The 19981-nt window shown below is 36.1% G+C and overlaps 1 protein-coding gene across 5 annotated transcripts in view; it reads right to left on the bottom strand.

Annotated features, from left to right (window-relative positions):
- Positions 1–267: 267 nt before the first annotated feature.
- The window catches only part of FBXW7 (F-box and WD repeat domain containing 7), a 166374-nt gene continuing 146660 nt past the window's right edge, over positions 268–19981 (bottom strand). For all 5 annotated transcript variants that reach the window (XM_054562473.1, XM_054562487.1, XM_054562479.1 and 2 more), the window contains 8 exons: positions 15763–15897; positions 11080–11203; positions 9756–9892; positions 8675–8788; positions 7242–7423; positions 5059–5284; positions 3268–3478; positions 268–2163 (listed from right to left, as the gene is read on the bottom strand). In XM_054562473.1, the coding sequence (XP_054418448.1) occupies positions 1895–2163; positions 3268–3478; positions 5059–5284; positions 7242–7423; positions 8675–8788; positions 9756–9892; positions 11080–11203; positions 15763–15897 (1398 nt within the window). In that variant the 3' untranslated portion in view covers positions 268–1894. The remainder of the gene's footprint in view (positions 2164–3267; positions 3479–5058; positions 5285–7241; positions 7424–8674; positions 8789–9755; positions 9893–11079; positions 11204–15762; positions 15898–19981) is intronic.

The raw sequence follows: 19981 nt of genomic DNA, 5'->3' as shown, positions 1-19981 counted from the left end.
GTAATCTAGAGAAAAGCACAGCGGAGCACCCTTTGGAGTCTGAGGAGAGAAGGCAAATCTGCATTCAACGTGTGTTATTCTTACTTTAGGGGTATAAAATGGGCCAGGACGTACTGCTGAATTTCTGAATCACACTGGGGAATGCAAAGAAACCAAGACTTTGCTATTTTAAATGTAAGAGACAAACCCTAAATATTTTAATGAAGTACTATAACCTCAGAGGAAGAAACAGGCATACTAACATGAAAAAACACATTTTATTGCACTTAAGTTATAAGAAAATAAAATTTCTAAGTGAATCAAACCATAGACACAATCCCTTTAAAGGTTGTTTTCCTCCATCATGTCAGGTTGTTACATAACTAAAATTAACCAACTTGAATCTGATTGTTTTAAATCAGACTATAAATAAAACAAACAAAAAAAATAAACGGGAGGAGGAAAAAAAGATCGCCTAGGATACAGTGTTAAACCACTTTCACAGTTCAGCTTGAGTTGTGGCTCTTGGAGAATGAGGCAAACCATTCGACTTTTCATTCATCTCGTTCGTTTGCATGTGACGCCTTTACTACAAAAACTGCATCATTTCTGCTTTGTCAGTTACTCAGAGCAATAAAACTGTAACAGTTGTTTTCCCAAATACTGCAAAACACTAAGACTGACCAGCGACTTTATTTCACTTTTGTGTTTTATGTATTTTTAAAATATTTTGTCAGTTTCATTATGTACGTTCATCCATTCACCACAGCCCTCAAAAAGAAAAGTTTCTCCACAGAACAGGCGGCGGCAGCTCTGTTCCAAGGAATGTGTTTTAATTTTTGCCCAGATAAAAGAAAATAAGCTTTGCACACACTCTCAATTCTTTACTTGCAGGCAAACTTCACTCTTTATTATCTGAAACTCTCCCATTCTCAGCCTCTTAGAGGCACAGATGGTTCAAGTTTCAGTGGCAAAAAGTCTTTTTTTTCTGTAACCAAACTAGAGCAAATTTGGAATTCAGTCTGGGACTAAAACGTCACAGCAGAAAAAAAATAAAAAAAAATAATTTGCTTTTTTCTTTCTTTCATTTAGCAGCATAAATAAGTTTGGCCACTGGGAGTACAGTACAGGGCGGGACAACAACCCCGTTTTTGAAGACCTACTTCTAGCACCGGCACCAAGAGTTAAATCCATCTCTCAGGACTCGCCGAGCCCAGGACAACTTCCCACCTTTGAGCAACGTATGCGTTGAAGAGTGTATGTGGAAGCAACAGTGAATAGATTAACAGAGGCTAATACTGTGACTGATTGACATTGGCAATGGTTGGCAAAAAAAAAAAAAAGAAAAAAAAGAAAAAAGCTTTTCATGATAACTGTACAAAAACAATTCACAGTAATATATATTTTTTTAGCTTTTCCACTCCAGAAAAATGACTTTTGTTGCAGATGCTCTCTAATTAGAAAGTCAACCGTACTTATTTCGATGTTATTGCAGCTCCTTTCTAGGTCTCAGTGGTAAAGAACAGACTCACAGAATCTGTAACGATGTTTTAGCATTAACACTGCCCAATGACCACTGGAGAAGAAAATAAAGAAATAATTGCACCTGGTTTGATTTTGAAAGTCTCATTTTGCAAAGCTGCCCTCAGTCAAAAGTGAAGCCTTTTATGTGATGAGACAGCAGACGCCTCTCTTGTCAGTTATGGTTTGTCATCTCTTCCTCTTTCCTTCTTAGTCTGTAGGTCTTTTCGTTCTGTTGCCCCAAGCCAACATCCTGCACCACTGAGAACAAGGGATTTTTTTTTCTTTTTCTCTTCTTTTTTCTTTTTCTTTTTTTTTTTTTTTTAATTTTCGCAAGGGGAAGGGCAGGGAGTATATTGTCTACACAGTTGGACAAATTCATCTTTTCTGCTTCTCACTTCATGTCCACATCAAAGTCCAGCACCAGCAGCTTGGTTTCCTCAGTCCCATTCCGACTCCCAACTGCACACACCAGCTTTGTGTTCGAGGCTCTGATCCGCCACACAACTCCCCCACTCCCCCCACTCTCCAATGTGACTAGGTTTCGAATAAATTCACCCGTTTTCAAGTCCCAGAGTTTTACAGTTCCATCGTCTGAGCTGGTAATTACAAAGTTCTTGTTGAACTGTAAACAGGTCACAGCACTCTGATGCTTGTTGGGACCTAAGCAAAACCAAAGGAATTTAATTACTGGTTAGAAATCATGGCTATGAGTTAGTTACATTGTAATTTGTAGACTCCCACATTAGACCATACAATACATGAAATATTTAAAATGCAGCATATTTAGAAACTGTATTCTGAGTATTTTAGGATCAGCAGGAATGTAAGAAAATCTGGTAGGTATTTGTAAAACTGAAACATTAATTTTCAAGAGTTCCAAGAAGCTTGGTTAGCTACCAGCACTCATTTTGTTTTCTGGCTGTCGAAATGAGAACTTTTCTTGGTGATGATGTAGACAGTCCAGCTCCGTGGATTGTGCTGGTGGACAAAGAAGCATAGAGATCTATTGCACTACTGCTTTGAACTGACCAGTCAAGGGCAAAGGCCAAATGGACACTATTCCAAAACTCTAAGAGACAAAACGAATGTGTAAAAAGCTGCAAAATGGCCCACCAGATGGCTTCACTGAAAAAAACAAAAAAACGCTTTCTCAGGGCTATGACCAAGAAAGAGAAGTTACTCATGACTTAAGAGAACACTACTGTGCCTCACTTAATACCGGTGCCGTTCACATTTTTCCTCCTCCAGTTGCGTGGGCACCATCCTTTCCTGCCCCGGCCAAGCAGACGGCTAAGGGTCTGAGTGGGTCTAAGTTGAGGCCAAAGCCATTTCCTTTCAAAGAGCTCCCCGCACCCCGCCCCGAGCAAGATAGCTCTTTAATTTAAAATTGGACAACAAATTCAAAATAAAGTGATCACTCAAATAACAAAGTGAGAATGTTGTTTCTGGGATACAGCCAAGATCCTTCTTCACACTCTTCTTTAAGGTTAGGTAGAGTTAAACTGTACATGCAAAAAGCGATTACACAATTTTCTATCAAGAACACAACTGAAATTTTATATTAAAAACACAATTTAATACACTTTTCTCAGGGATAGCCTAGTTTTGTTAAGCCATAGTGGACATGCTCATCAACTTATCCCAATAAGCATTTTCATTTTGTATGAGGCTAATTCTTTTGGCGATGCAAAGGCTCCACATTTCCCTTTTGACTAATAATCTAACTTTTAACAAGCACTACTAAGGGGGGCAGCCAACACTTACCTTGCAATGTCTGTAAACACTGTCCTGTTTTGATATCCCAGATTTTAACTGTAGAGTCTGCATTCCCAGAGACAAGAATGTTGTCTTTGAGCTCCATTCCACTTGTTAACGACTGGTGTCCTGTTAACGTGTGAATGCAGTTCCCTGTCTCCACATCCCAAACTCGGATTGATGTATCAAGAGATCCACTCACCACATGGATGCCGTCAAACTACAACAGACACAGTTCATTAGACCAGATGTGTGGATATTCCTGATATTACGTGTTGACCTTAATTCTAAGCGGGGAGGGGAGGAGAGAACGGAGAACAGCTAATGCCAAGAACAACATGAGGTCCTAGATGAGCTGCACGTCATCAAGCAATTCTACAGTGCGTGTTCTCAGCAGCTTCTGTCAGAAGGATGCAGAAACCATTAAAAAGAAAACAAACACCTAAAACTCACAGATTATTTTCAGATTACCTGGCTGCACACAGTAGCTACAAACTATGGAAAATTTAATAAGGACTGCCATTTGAGTTTTTATTTTCCAATAGGAAGGTGAAATACCGATAGAGCTTGCGCTAAAGGACGTGCTCATCAACACCCGAGGCATGGAAAGGGCTGGAGATACCGTCCATGTTTAAAAGTCAGTCCCACTAAGAATCGTGTGTAAAATAAAAATTTCATCTACAATAACCTAAATGCCCATTAGGGTATGTGCCAACAGAGAATTACATCTGGATTTAGAAGAGGAGCCATTTTGATAACAAAAGCAAATTTTACAGCACCTCTTTTCCTGCTTCCCAGTTTCACCAAAAGTCAGTCAGTATGTATGAACTCCCAGATCGATAATAATGTTGCTACCTCTTTTCTAAATCTAACAGTTTATTTAAATGAGAATATTATATTCATTAAGATGCTGAGCATATCACAAAACATAAAAACGAATACAGTCAACTCCCTCTCCTCCAAGTTCATAACCTTCCTTAAGTTAACAATCATCTTTTTTATGTGTCAGTATTTCGTGGCATAGTCAGTATTCCATCAATTAAGAAACAAATACCCCCAGAACAGGACTGTGAGCACCGGGGCTCTGTACTAACTTGGAGATCACTAACAGGCAATAGCTGGTAAATGAACTATATAATTAATTGAAAAAATTTTGAATGGAAATGCTGTCTTTCAGAAAATAAAATGAGACCTATCTTCTAAACTTGCTATTAATTTATCTCGAAATATGGCAATCTATCCAAGGACACTGGGATCAAACGTAAACAAACAAACAAAAAACCCCAGTTTGGTCAAATTTATTCCCTTATGGCTATGAGTCAGCGGCCCTGCGAGAGGAGAGTGGTTTTATGCAGAAAGGCTGCACTCCCACTTTGAATGCGGATGGAATCACAATTACACGGTCCATCAAGTTTTAGCTATCAAGGCAAAGGGGCAGCTTTTGGCCAAATTAATCCTCTGTTAAGGAGTTTATTAAAATCCGGGTTATTCTCCTATGAGACCAACTACCCATTCATTAAAATAGCACAACTTAGGGCTCCAAAATCCCAGGTTCCCAGACAAATATGTGTATTTTAGAGGGAAAATGGAACACAGAAAAAACGAGAACAAATCATACAAATGATTTCAAAATTTATGCTTTCTTCATGCTACTTTTAAAGTATATGGAAACAACAGGTAATCTGATTCATCTTTGTTGGACTGCATTGGATGAACAATTTGACAGCAGTTATCCAAGTAAAACCATCTTGTGACTCATCAGTAGAGCATCTAAGGGGTAGAAGAGATACAATCTCTTACCTGTAATGAATAGACTCTATTAGTATGCCCCTGCAACGTGTGGAGACAGGTCTCAGTCTCTGGATCCCACACCTTCACCATGAAATCGTACGCTCCACTCACAACCCTCCTGCCGTCATACTGGACACAGCGAACCGCTGCTACGTGACCCATCAGTACATGTAAACACTGGCCTGTCTCAATATCCCAAACCCTAAGAGTGGCATCTCGAGAACCGCTAACAACTCTGTAGGGAGGAAGACAGAAAAAGGAAAAAAAAACACAACGATTAGGATTTTAAATAACATGAGAAAGCATGATATAGAAAGTCAGTGATGACTACAACTGTCCTTTCCTTTAGGAACATCTGTTTTCAAAGAACTGCTATGTAAAACCTTGATATAAAAACACACAAAAGCTGCGTTACTCTGATTGTGGTGGGAAGCTGGGAAGCCCAGGATTCTGCCTTTTTGGTTCCTCCACCCATCAGAGATTGAGTAGCTCCTTGGGGTTCTGTGGAACAGTTCAAAAACTACTATATTGTGTTTTCGAAAGAAGAAGAAAAAGCAACAGCAGCACAGCAGCAAAAGCAGCCAGCTCTCAATATACTGTCTACAGTAAGATCTTGAATTTTAGAAATGCTGATGTGCACACTATGTATAAAACGTTAATGGGAGAACTCTGGGTGGTAGTATTTTGAAAAAATAAAATTTTCTCTTTTATCCTTTCAGCCACTTCCCAAAATTCTGATGATGAACACATACATATTCCCTTTGTGATTAGGATATTCAACAAAACAAATGAGAATTTGGAATTTAAACAGCTAAGGATACGTGCTTTACACCATATATTTTGGTAACATTAACCAGTTTTAGACATGTCCTCAAAGGCTGCATATGCTTATATTTATAAATATTCAACAGGCTACATGGGCATTAAGATATACAGATTTTAGAAGATACATATGAAAATCCCTTCAAAATTTGGCCCCACTTTATTGAAGTTCTATTTTTTGGAAGACCAGAGTGACACAAATACTGCAATCGTTTCTGCATTACAATGGAGAGCTGAAAACTCAGGTATCTTTATGTCATTCCTAAGAGATAAAGGCCATAGTTTCCACATTTGAAAGAATAGAGAATGGAAGCTTTGAGAGATTTAAGTCAGAACACATAGAAACTGAAATGTAAGGTCTCTTGATACCCATCCTCCAAATTTTAATAGTAGAGCACACTTTTCAAAGTAAATTCAAATTACAATTAAAAAGGTACTTTTTCTTCACCTATTACCATTCTAGCGTGAAATCTGCTTAATGTAATGGTTTTTAATAAGGAAGATGCAATGGGCAGAAACAAAGGTAAAGAGTGGAGTGGATTCACTACAAGGACCCTTCGGGAAGGCCTTTTCTGACAGATGAAGTAGAAGTCCTGTTTGTTTAACGGGTGTACCATGAAGACATGCCCACAGAAGGCAGGACTTTGAATAGGAGGGCTGCGTGGGAGGTGATGAAACCAACAGCACTGGCACTGAGTAAAAAAAGCAAGCAGTCAGGTCTGGCTGAGACCGCTCTGAACACTGGACTGAGGATTTTGTCCTTAATTTGGTAGGCAACAAAAGGCTCCCAAAGGGCAGTGATACTATCATAATTAGAGGAAAGTTCTCTGTCACCTGTGTAAAAGGTGAGAAGACCAGGTCTGAAAGCTGTGTCAGTAGTTCTGGTGACAGGTAGTAAGAGAGTAAGTGAAACCCAGAGGCCTCAGCTTTTGTCTAGAGAGAAAGGATATGGTAGAGTGGGGGCAGGATGGGGATGTCATTTAAAAGACCTGGAGATGACGCCTGAGTAGCTGGATTTGTCCCACTAGAAGAAATATGTATCGCAAAAAAGAAAAAATGTATGTTTTAAATGATGAGTCATTAAGATGTAGAACATTAAAATAAGATGCTATTCAAGATTAGAGAGTTGAGTCTCGACGAGGAAACCAACAACACTAATAAAGGAGGAGGGAAATGTAAAGGTAACCCCCAATTTTAAGCCAATTCACTACTGCTTTCCTAGTAGAGAAACATCTGAAATCTAGTAATTAAAGTCTAATTTAAGAGCACAGTACCACTACCTCTTTATTAGACACCGTTTAAGCAATATACAAGATGAAGTCCACACAAAAGGCCCCGAATCCGCCGCCGCCACCATGGGCGCCCCTCACCTCTTCTCATGGAGATGCATACAGCGGACCGTGGAGGTGTGCCCGTATAAGGTGTGTATACACTCTCCCGTCTCTGCGTTCCACACTTTGAGAGTCCGATCTGTAGAGCCACTAATGATGATATTGTCTCTCATCTGTGATGACCATACTCCACCTGTGTGTCCCACTAATGTCCTCAGACACTGGAAAAACACTTAAGATGATTACTTTTGGGTAGAAAGAAAAATGATTTAAATAACATTTCAGTAGTCCAATTGAAATTTGGAATAAAGTTCTATTTTCTCAATTGGATGGTTTGGCATATCAGAAATAATCTCCCATCAATGTAACATGACCCCACCACTATTTATTGCTGTGTTTATTCGGTAGCATTACATACTATACATGCCTACACAACTGAGGAACAAGTATACAGAAAGTAAACATTTATCACTGAAGTATGAAAGCTCCAGCCTGGCCCCTTTGAGGAAATAATACTAAAACTGCAACTTGGTTTCATCTATGGGAGCGGATTCAATGAAATAATGCCGCCAGTGTCGGGTGTGGCTACATACCACAGTTCATCTCAGTCTGCCGCGGGCAGCAGTTGGGAGCTAGGTAAGGTACTTCTGGACAAGTAAAGACAGACATTAAAGCCCTGAAGTCAATCCAAAACTAATATTAACTATGGAAATATGAAGCTGCTTTAAAAAATGTTAACATCTAACTTGGAATATTTAGAAGATTCTTGCCCAAGAATCAACAGGCTATAACACATTTTAAGAGACACAGATTTTGTCCTCACACTTTCTTCCATTATTTTTTAGGTGGTCATTTCATGAAAATATTCTCTTTTGGAGATATATATATATACACATATATATGTGTATATATATATATATATATATATATATCACTAGAGAACAATTGAAGTATACTATTGTATGCAGTGAAATTGATTGCTTGGACTTCTTTTTTCTTCAAACTCCTATTTAAATAGTCTGCTTAACTTCCACCTCTGAGGGTCTGAGATAAGTCTAAATTAACATGATTTATGTAGCTTCTAAACTGTAAGTAGGTTATGAACAAGCAGTTTACAAGGAAAAACAAATATCCCTCAAATCATGTTTTTGACAAAGATTAAAAAGGAAGGAGATATAATTTAGATGGTTAAAAAGGTGGGGAAAAATGAGACAAGAAAAAAATAAAGCACATCTGCAAAATCTTAATAGCTGCATTTCAGAGATAGAAAAACTACTTAAATAGGGAAGAAACTAATGACATCCCTGAGAGACATCATCTTGATGCCAAGGAAGAAGGTAAATCAGAAGCTCGGATATTTGCTATCAAAATAAGCCAGGGTCAAAGTGACTCCTCGTTCTCCTTTCACCTGCTTCTTGCAAAGATATGCACAAAACAGTGACTTTGGAAAGTGCAAAGAGAAGTAAACTTACTTTGCCTGTGACTGCTGACCAAACTTTTAACGTGTTGTCATCAGAACCACTAACTATTCGGTTGCCACAAAACTGGAGGCATGTAATCACGTGGTCATCATGTCCTTTCAGCACCTACGGGGTAGAGGTACAGATTAGAAATGCTATTCAATCGTCTCTGAAAATACTGGTGAAAAGAAAAACGAAGCCATAAATAGGAACAGCAATCTGTAGTCTATTTCTAGAATTAAAGTTTATATGAAACATGAAGCATCATCATTCCTGGCTGATGAACCAAGTATTAAACATTTCATTGTTTCCATGTTCTATTAATCACACCTGAGATGTCAACTGCTATAATTTTATTGAGTCAAGACCTCATGAAGATGGTTCAAATACAAATGTGCTTTATAGTCATCTATTTTATCTGTTTAAACCAAAAGAATATGTATCTAAGTTTTACAATTTGACACACAAAAACAAAAACACCTATTAACTAGGAAGGCAAGAGCAACACTAATTACCAACTTTTTAACTTTGTAACAAAATAAAGCTGTCATAATTGTACATAGGAATAAAACACTGTCTCCCAAAGTTCTCTTTTCCAGTTATAAAACTATATTTAAGAATTTCAAGCATTTTTATATTTCTTTACATATTTGAAACATTGTAAGACAAAAAGTCAGAATAACAGTTAAATTTACAAAAATAATACACACAAAGGCCATCAAAATAAGACAAAACAAAACATGGGCACTCCTCAAAAATCATATTCAGACTACGTGGTCACAGAGGGAGCAAAGTCTTAGGTAGAATGGATATGATACAAAATCTGACAGGATATTCAGAAATCTTCATTTACATAAGATAGAAGTAAACGCCAATCAACTCATCTTTCATTCAAGAGACAATGCGTTGTCAGACTAGGGAAATTGGCAATAGAAGGGTATTGTCAATTATGTTTTCAGTTATTTTAAAATATATTGTTTTCTTTCTACTGGAGACAGGTGTCAAGTGACAACGGTGGCCAAGAAGTGGAAAAACACACCAGGTATCAGCACTGATTCACGGCTTCTGTTACATCGCACAGGAGTTCAGTTACCTTAGGAGATTTGAGTTCTCCTCGCCTCCAGTTAGTATCAATTCTATGCTGTCTGATGTAAGCACTTTTCCATGGACTGTGTATAAAACCTGGTTTTATTACTTTTCTTCTCTTGATGTGCAATGGTTCATCAATACCTAGTTTTAAAGAGTTTAAGAGTATTAATTACTTTCACCAATAAAAAATATCACACATTTTATAATATATCTCATTTTTCTCCATGCTGAAAACCACCGAAATTATACACTCATCTCTAACACTGTTAGTGTTAGAGTCCCTGCTGCCGGGGTGTGGAGTTGCAGCTCGGGCAGATACAGAAGGTCCGGGGATGGATGGCGGAGATGGTGCAGTGTGAGTGTGTTTAATGCCACTAAACTGCACACTTAAAAATGGTTAAAATTGTATGTAAATGTTACCATTATTTTTTTTAAAAAAAGTCTTAAGATAACGAGCCTATGAGAGAAGCTAAGGCAGGAGTGACTCATCTCGCTTTATGTGCACAGACACTCGAGAAGAGACGGTCACACGGCAGAGTCCAAGCCACAGGCTGGGCGGAGGCCCCGCTGGCGACCTCCAGGCTTCGCTGCCTGGTGCTCCCCAGCCCACAGCAGCCTCCACGGGGCCGGCGGGGGAGGGGGCCTGTGGAGTGTCTGTCTCATGCTTGAAGATTCTTTCTCATTAATGTTGCTTGTAGGAGGCAAGTCCTATTTTTACATATTTTTTCAAAAATATTATTTTTCTAGATGACTGCTGGGGGAAAAAAAGTCTTTTCTTTAATTAACATGAATGATACCTACTCTTCTACTAAGAAAGGGAATTCTTTTTTCACAGGTTTCAAGAAATAAGCTTCATAATGGGAGGAAAAGCGGGAGTTTATTACTCTATCCCCAGCATTTAGGAACATCCAGTTCCAAAAATATATACTAAATATAATAGCATGAGGATATACCTGTATTTGAGTATTTAATTGCTAAGATAACTTTGAACTTCCCTTAAATCATCCTCATCTTTGATTCTTATTGCGTATTAATTCTACCAGAGCCTGGGAAGCAAATCAGATATGTCTCCTGTTAGTTACAGTGTTCATTAAAGGCATTAGCTGCAAGGTTTGGCTCATTTGAAGGTGTGGAATTATGTGTGGATTTTACGTAAGTAGGTGAATGCAAATGACGACTCCTTAATTCTCTGATAGGCTGCCAAAAATTCTCTTTTTCTTTTATCCACCATTTTATTCTATTTGCACATACAACTTATTTTTATTTTTCTACTTGTTTTCAGAATCACTTTGCTTTTTCAAAGCACATTTTCTCTAGGTGAACCTTACCCTCTTCTTTGCATTTCTCTCTCCAGAGAAGGTTATCTTCAGCCAAAATTCTCCAGTAACGACACGTCTGAGCCGCTTGTAGCAGGTCTTTGGGTTCCAGGAATGAAAGCACGTAAAGTGCCAGCTACAAAAAGAAAAAGCATGGTATTTCCGTATTTTTACATATATAAAAACAGTAAGTTAATTATTCTCCACGGACAAAGTACTTATAGGTAAATGTAATATAATTTTACATTCTAATTTTTAAAATTATGAAAGGCAGTACCTTCTAATATTCAATCTTAACAAGCGTACACCGGATTCTAAAAATCCAAACTCTCAGTTGGTTTTTCTGGCCCTCACTCCACTAGCCCCTCGCCCCTCCAGGAACACCTATTACCTATCACACCTCCCAGCTTCTGCTCCTGCCTTTGCTGTGTGAGTCACAACTCAAGAATTCTACCTACCCACCCACCCACCCACCACCTACCTACTTCCCTACCTATTTACCTACTTACTTTACTTTATTCATTGTTTAAATTTTGTCTTTTTTCTCTCCCCAGTACAATGTCAATTCACTGAAGACAGAGCTAAAGGTAAGAAATGAGATTTCTTCGTATTTTGTGTGATATAATTTCAGATCATTTCTGATAGAGTTAATAGTTCTTTATCACATCAAAGTGTTTCCCAAACATTTATACCCTTTATTGTAAATGACAAAAGGGGTCAGTTACTAAACCTCTCCATAGACATATAAAAGCAATTGGGTGCTAATTATTTTACATTGCTTAAGGGGATTTTCTTAATGGGCCAGATGCAGTTATATATTGGAGACAGTTCTTTGGTATAGGATTGATTTTAAAATTTTGTTTCTAATACTTGCAAACCTTCAATTTCTTTTTTATTGTGTAAAGTCAATTCAAATAAATAAAGGAAATGGAAAAAGAAGAAAAAGGGAATGAAAGCTGAGTATGCTTATTCAACTAGCCACAGAAATCACATAGAAATTTATATTAGGACAAAAATGATCTAAGCAGGGCAACAAAAAAGGAAAAATAAACAGCAATAAAGTTAAGTTTTCATATAAATTAAATTACAAGGATTTAAAACAAGCTGTCATTTAAAGGGCCAACAACCATAAAAAGGAGTAAAAGTACAGTTTGAATTATTTTTTAATGCTAGATAAAAATTACATGATATAAATTATGCCTTCCCAATGACTTTGTATATGTGGAGTTCATCATTAATCACAAATTTATTGAGTATATTCTATATAGTCAGTATTCAATTTAATACTACTGTTGACAGTAGAAAACTTTGTGGAATAATTATTTTTGGTTTGTCAGGAAAGATCATTCAGTAGCATACATAGAGTCTGAGTCATTTAAACTAAAAAGGCACAAATTCAACAATGTATGTATACGTTTATATACATATACAAATATATTGTACATATTGAATATGTGTGTGTGTGTGTGTGTTTATCTATCTATATATATATATGTCAACAATGTAGTTTTTTATGGACACTTCATAAATTACTTAACTTTGAAATTATCACTCAGTCAAAGCCTGGCCAGTCACTATAACGGTGATGCACTACCACCATATTATTAATCTTCCATGTGAAATTGATCTATAACACAGAAGTTACTATGCACAAAATCATATTTGCGTAAGAGATGCTATTTTACGCTCAAGATATTTAAAATGGCCATATGAAAAAATCTATGCTTTAGTTATCTAGCTGAAGTAGAGATCAGGTAATTTATAGAATGGGCTTTAAAGGCTAGGAAACAAGTCCACTTAGAGCTGAAGTATATCCCAAAGTCAACAAGTAAAATTTCCTTAATAACTGGTGATTAAAAGATCATCTAGTCCCATGTTTTCATGCATTACAGAGAAATGTAAAGAAACACTCAAGCACTAAAGAGAGTTGAAGTGCTAACTCCATAGGTAAACTGGCACACTTGCCTTTAACATAGCAAAGGAACTCAACTATGAACTTCAATGGATTAAATGATTGCCTATTTATATCTAGCTAGTTTCATGAAAACATCTAGGTATTACAGAAAATTCACACAGCAAAACAGGAAAATATGCATTAAAAAAAACCAGAACCAAAAAATATATAAATCAGAAAAGAAGGTTTAAGTCAGGGAAAAGTAGAACACAAATGTGCTGGCAACAATATTTTACATGGTTTTAAAATTAAATTGCCAAGCAAAAAGGGAACAGCAATTACTTATACAATTCTTAGTGTGTATTATGGGGAAATATACCAGCTCCTCGAAGCAAGCAAGGGTTTGTCATTTGGGGTTCCTTACAGGGGACACAGAATGGATATTGTCCCAAACCACATCTCTACAACACCATAGTAGGGGATTATAAAGTTCTCGTAGCCAAGTCAAATGGTCTAGATAATGTAGTTTGTATTCATTTATCTTAAAGGTAAACTCTAGATTAGTAGTTCTAAGGACCACTTTCACCACATAGAAGCTCTTAAATTGAAAATGGATTTCAAATAATTACTTTCTCCTTGCCCAAACTTTTAATTTCAGTGAGAGTTGCTATTTTTTGTTTTTCTCAATAATCTATATAAAAGATCACCCTATAATACTTAAAAGTAGCTAGTGTTTCTCCAGAATTGCTGTTCAGTGAATTAAATTAGTGAAGGATAAAGAACAAGAAAATGGTGGCTGCTCCCATGTTAAGAATTTAGATTTTGTTCTAAATCATCTATTGTATCACTATATATTTTCTTGGTATTTACTTACAAAAAAAGGATAATGCTGTCTATCACAGGCCTCCCAATGAGACTAGTGAAATTTTGGCAAGGTTTTGAGATTAATAAGTAAATGTTGGTAAAAAGCTTTGAGATCTGTTGAAAAGAATTATAAGAAATTATTATATGTCCATTTCCTGATATGAAGGGAATGTTTTAAATGATAGTACTTAGTCTCTGATAAAATATTCATTTCCTTAAGGACTTAGATCTATACAATTATTTCTCTACATATAAAGTAAAGCATTTTTCAAAATAGGAAAATTTATTCTAGTAATTGGGAAAAAAAGGAAAACATAAGATTCTAAGATAATATTCTAAGTCAGGGCTCACTCTCATTTTCCTTTCTAGCTTTACTTCTTCTTCCTCCTGCAATCCTTAAAAAAACACTTAACCTAAACAATTTTTCATTTGTGCTTAATTGTTAGACTCAAAAATACTTTCATATTGTTATTATTTTAAATCATATTTTCGTGTGTTAAAAAGTGAAAATAGAAACAAAGATAAAAACCATTCTCAGAGATTAGGAGGCAAACCAGATGAAGAGAAAGTCTATCTTTTAACAAAAATACTACCTTCTTAAATAAGAAGGATATCAAGGGAAACGATGAAGAATATATCAAAAGTGAATAAATTCACTTTCAGTTAGATACTTATAAAAAAGTGTTTCCTATTATTAACAGCCTTCCAGAGGCAAAAAAAAGCTATGTCACTTTCATAAGTCAGATCTCTTCAAAGGGTGAAGTTTTAGAATGTGCCAGCAAGAATGAAAGTTGTTTTCTGGAACAACGTCATTTTTGAAGAAATAACTCCAAAGTAGAAACATTTCGGGAATAAGGTGTTTTTTCACTTTGCTTTTTTCCTGAAATTATGCTTAGTTTCATAAATTAAGTGCAATAAAAATTTTTTATTCAAATCCAATGTGAAATTATTATTGGGACTATCTTAAATACCTTTACGACATTTACAATGGTTATCTGAAAAAATTGACTCCTTTTCTCTTCAAATCTGAAGTTTGAGGATCATCTACAACAGCACATTACTATTTTATATGGTCTGCTTAGCTGACATATAAGAGTGGCACATGTATACTTTGGGAAACTATGGTAACACTGATTATTTAATGTTATGCTATTTCTTTTTGACGACAAAAATGAAACTATGCAACCTATAACATCAATAAAAAATTATAATTTATTATAAAAATTTAGAAACTATGCCTCATTTATGCAGTCAAGAATGTCCATATGATCACAAGCAATCTAAAAAATAGTCAGTTTAAAAATATAAAAACAAATGGGCATAAATAATGCCAAAAGAAATGTTATAAGAATGCAACGTTATTAGAAATCTGTAAGAGTGTGTGTGTGTGTGTGTGTGTGTGAGAAAAGAGGATGATTAATGTAAAAGGACATATATGTGAAAGTCAATATATTTCAAAATACAATAATTACACAATGTAAGTAACAGAAAAATACAATTCAATAGAATGATAAAACTATTAGTTTTGAAGGGACTTAGGACAGATAACAAAAAATAAAATTGTTCTTTTAAAAAATAAAATCAGGCTTAAAAAAAGAATCTAAGGAGCATACTAAGAAAACCAAAGGTTGGGTTTCATCAAATAACCTGGGAAAAAAATCTTGGTAAAAAAAACAATTGAATTAATGAAACTCAATAGCTTACTCCCATATATGACTTGTTCCAGTGGTAGAAAGAAGTCACTCAGTCCCCAAATATAAAGATTCAAGTAATCTGAAAATTCTATTAAGTCATGGTAGGTTATCGTTTACAGCCCTCTTTAGCACGAATTAAAAGTGAAAAGCTGGCAATAGTGAATACTTAGGATGACAGTGTTTAAAGCTGTGGAATCATGTTCCAAGTAGCACAAAATGAAGAATATAATGGTTTATCCTTACCTCTTTAGGGAGCAACGAAATAAAGTCTCGTTGAAACTGAGGTTCTATCACTTGCATCATATGTTTTACTTGGGTTGGTTCACAACTATCAATAAGTTCGTCTAAAGCAAGCAATTTCTCTGGTCCACTCCAGCTCTATCAAAGAGGAATGAGAAAATTTTATTATTTTCACAGATGCCTCAAATTAAAGAAAAATCTACCTTTACACACAACATAAAAAGGACCTTCTTAGAGTAATATTTTCTCCAGAAGGCAATGAAGTGATAATCATTTAGTTTCATCAAATTATTAACTACCTTTATTTTATAAAAGCTTAAAAAAAGTCAGTTTTAATGGGAAAATATTTTTGCTTTGCATTATTGTAATTGTTACTCATTCACCTACTGCCAAGATACTGGTTTAGAAACCAAAATTTTATTCAAAAACCTCAATTTGGGTTACTGAGTAAATATGAAATTTTGATAGATGATTTTTCCTTCTCTACATTCTTTCAAGTGGGTACCATAAAACCTGATGGTTTTAATGAAACACCATCGGAGGAGACTGGCAGCATCATTCAGAGAAAAATTAGTAACCAGATACAAAATATCTGGCAATGTTATTGATTAAAAAAACTTTGATTTGTTGTGTGAAATAATTACAGATAAAAAATAGAAAATAGTAGAAAACAGTAGCTGACTTAGTAGTAAAATGAGAATATCCTTTAAGCTATAGTAGGGATTTCTTTAAAATTCTTTTTCTTAGTGAGGAACACTTGCCCAGAAAAGCCATGATTCTTAAAAGGAAAAACTAAAAATCATGTGCATAATTTAAAATGTTAGAATTTCCCCTTACAATAATTGTGTAAAACACTTAAATAACCTTGGAATCCTTAAGGGAAAGAATATCCTTGAGGAGGTGATTTAAGACCCTTTGAGTTATTATGTCCATTTTTAGATGTGGGTGAAGAAAGAACAATAGGGGGGTTTGGAGCTGGATAGATCTGGATTTTGGCTCCATTTCTTGCTCAAATTAGAAACCTGCATTTTGTAATATGTGAATAGATAATTAATTGAAACTGAGATATAATGGCGACACAGGAAGCCTTATTTAGAACACTTTTCATTTTTATAAGTATTTATGTAGACTCTACAATCAACTTCCTGTCTTCTATCCCATCACGAAGTGAAGATTAAGGTAATACTATCAAACATTCCAATGGTACTTCCAAGGTACCTGTCACAAACATTATCATCATTTAACCATTATAAAAACCTGGGAAATAACCCCATTTTATCGATGAATATGAGAAAATACAGGTTCTATCTAGTAAGTTTGTCCTTTCCTTTTACTTCTATAGGCCCCCCATCCCCTCAGACCATTGTCCTTGAGTACTCGCCTTGTAGCCTTTTCGGTTAGGGTGAGAGGATTCATACATAAAATGAAAAAGACTCGTATACCTGTATGTGCACACACATGACCAATTAAAAGTAGTTAATTTGAAGTTTGATTATATTGTTCAGTTTCCCTCACACAGATTCAAATCCTGGTTCAAAACTAACCTCTGACAAAACTTACACTGACCAATCTCCACCCATCTCTGATCAATTAGTATCAATACTAAAAACTCTGATTTATTGATTATTGATTTACATTCCTCACAAGATTTGATGTGGCTTTTTATGACATGTTGCTCCTCTCTGTCTACATTATAAATATTCATGGACACTAGTATAAGGAGATGTCCATTTTGGTTAAAGGATAACTATGCTGACTTCATTAAAATGCAGCTTTAATTAAATCACTTAATAACAGAATAATTTTAATATGTCTTAATCTCCTTTACATATAGAAATGCCGATTTTAAAATATTTTTTCTGGAAGTGTTTGATTAAATTTTGATATAAGAATAAAAGTACTGTATGTAATCCTCTACAGTAAAAAGACAGTGAAATATATTTCAATGTATTATTACTTTATATACTATATATTTTAACTACATTTATAGCTACGATGAACACCAACTTAAAGTAATATACTGTGCGTGATTAATGTTTTATTTTTTCATTACTGATTTTTAAAAATGAATAAAAAACACTATCAACACGTGGCATATAACTGTTAAAATATGGAAAAATATCTTTTATCAAGGATTTTAGGAGATGGAGTATACAATGAAAAAAGGCAGAACAGAACATAAATGACTAATTCAGATCTCAGGTAAATGTTAGAAACTGTGTCAGAAATTTCTATGTATTTTAAGGCAAAGCCAACGCAAGAATTAGGCCTGCATAGCAAAATGTTTCTAAAACTTTAAACTATATTTTTATTTTGTGTTAAATAGTATTTGATTTAACAAGTCAAATAAAGTTAAAATTATATCACATTTAAATTATGCATATATTTAGCAGATGTTACTTTGTGACATTTTACTGAAAAATATATCCAATAAAGATTAGTACCATAAGCTATAAACTACATAGTAAATGAGACTGTTTCCACTGACTGGACATATTTAATGTCTAACTGCTTAAATTCATGTATCGTGGATGGTTCCAGTAAAGGTCTGGACCATATGGGCAGCCCTCCTCTCTCCAGCCTGGACTTCTTCCCTGAACTCAACACGTGTATGTAAAACTGCTTGCTCAACAGGTATTCTTGGGTATGTAAAAGAAACCTAACGCGTCCATGAGCTTTCTCTTCAAACATGAATGTCCACCATCCTCCCTATTACAGTAACATGTAACTTCCAGTTGCTCAGGCCAAAAACTCTGGAGCCATCTCATCCCTTGCTCCCTCACTCTCACTGGTAGGTGGTTCCAATCCATCAATGAATTCTAGGACCTTAAACTTCAAACTATATCCAGAATCTGACTACTATTACAGTGGTCTAAGCTATCATCTCTCACATGGATTATTCCTTTAACCTCTTACCCAGCCTCCCTGCTTCCCACCTTTGCCCTTCTTGTTCTCTTCTCCTCAAGGCAGCCCAAGTGATACTACTAAAAGTGGGGGTCTAAAATCCTCCAGACCCTCATCACTCAAAGTAAAAACCGACGCCTTCCGGTTAGCCTATGAGGTTGTAATTTCCTATTGCTTTCCCTCTCGTTTACTCTCCCTCAGTCAGAGACACTTTTCCTGTGCCTCAAAAAAAGCGTTCTCTGTGTCACAGCCTTTTTACCTGCTGTTCCCTAGATACCCACGTGGCTCACTTCCATACGTCCTTCTCTGAACAACCTTTCTAAAACTACACACCAGCTCCAAACCCCCTGCCCCCGCCCCCTCCTGACTAGAGTGTAAGTCCAGCAAAATTTTTTCTTGGGTGGGGGTAGTTCTGTTTTGTTAACTATTGTAGCCCAGAGCCAAAGTGGGGCCTAGCACCTGACAGATGCTCAATACACACCTGCTGAATCAATGCATGAATCCCCAAAGTTAAGAAATGCCACACCAACACTATCTCAGAACTCTCGCTAGAGTGTTTCTATCTCTTACATGTGATGCTGTCACTAGACCTTGCTTGCTCAGTCTGGTTCCAAGACTATGCAAATGTTGTATACATACGTGGTTTAGCAGCAAGAGGAAATATGTATTAACTGAAAAACCTTACAATTTTAACTATATTAAAACAAAATAATAACCACCCATGCCAACCTTTAGTGAGAAATAGTGGAAAGAGCACTGAATTGGAGATCAGAAAACTCAACTTTCAGAAGATACTGCCACTAATTAGGTTACAATGTAATCTCTGCAGCCTTAGTTTCTTTACCTGCAAAAGTGCTGGATAATTCTGATAACAATTATTTTATTTCTGTTCTGAAAAGTAGCTATCCTGAAAAAGAAAAAAAATCTTCCTTTGGTCTTTCATGGTAAAGTGATGTGGGACCATATTAAAGGGGACAGGAAAAAACATTTCAATTTCAGAAAGGATCTAGAGACACAAAATTTAATTTGTGGACAAAACTGCAAATGACGTGAGAATTCCCCCTGGAAGTGATATTTTATTTCAGGTACTCAGAGAACACGGGGAGTGGAGAAGGACAGAAGGAGCCCTGAACTGTAATCAGGGGCCTGCGTTCCACCAGCAAACTCACTGTGGAACCACTGGGAGGTCCCTTAGTCGGAGCGGCCGAGGCCCTGCCTGTGTGATGAAGGGCTAGTCCAGACCAGGGGTTCCCAGACGCTGGCCAGGGAACGCAAGCACCATAGAGTCCGACCATCCGCCGTCAAAGGACATGATCAG

The sequence above is a fragment of the Pteronotus mesoamericanus genome, unplaced genomic scaffold (assembly GCF_021234165.1).
Source record: "Pteronotus mesoamericanus isolate MK-2021 breed Mesoamerican mustached bat unplaced genomic scaffold, CSHL_Meso_final contig_163, whole genome shotgun sequence".
Lineage (NCBI taxonomy): Eukaryota > Metazoa > Chordata > Mammalia > Chiroptera > Mormoopidae > Pteronotus > Pteronotus mesoamericanus.
Note: the sequence above shows the minus strand (reverse complement) of the source record. Positions and strands in the feature narration are given on the sequence as shown.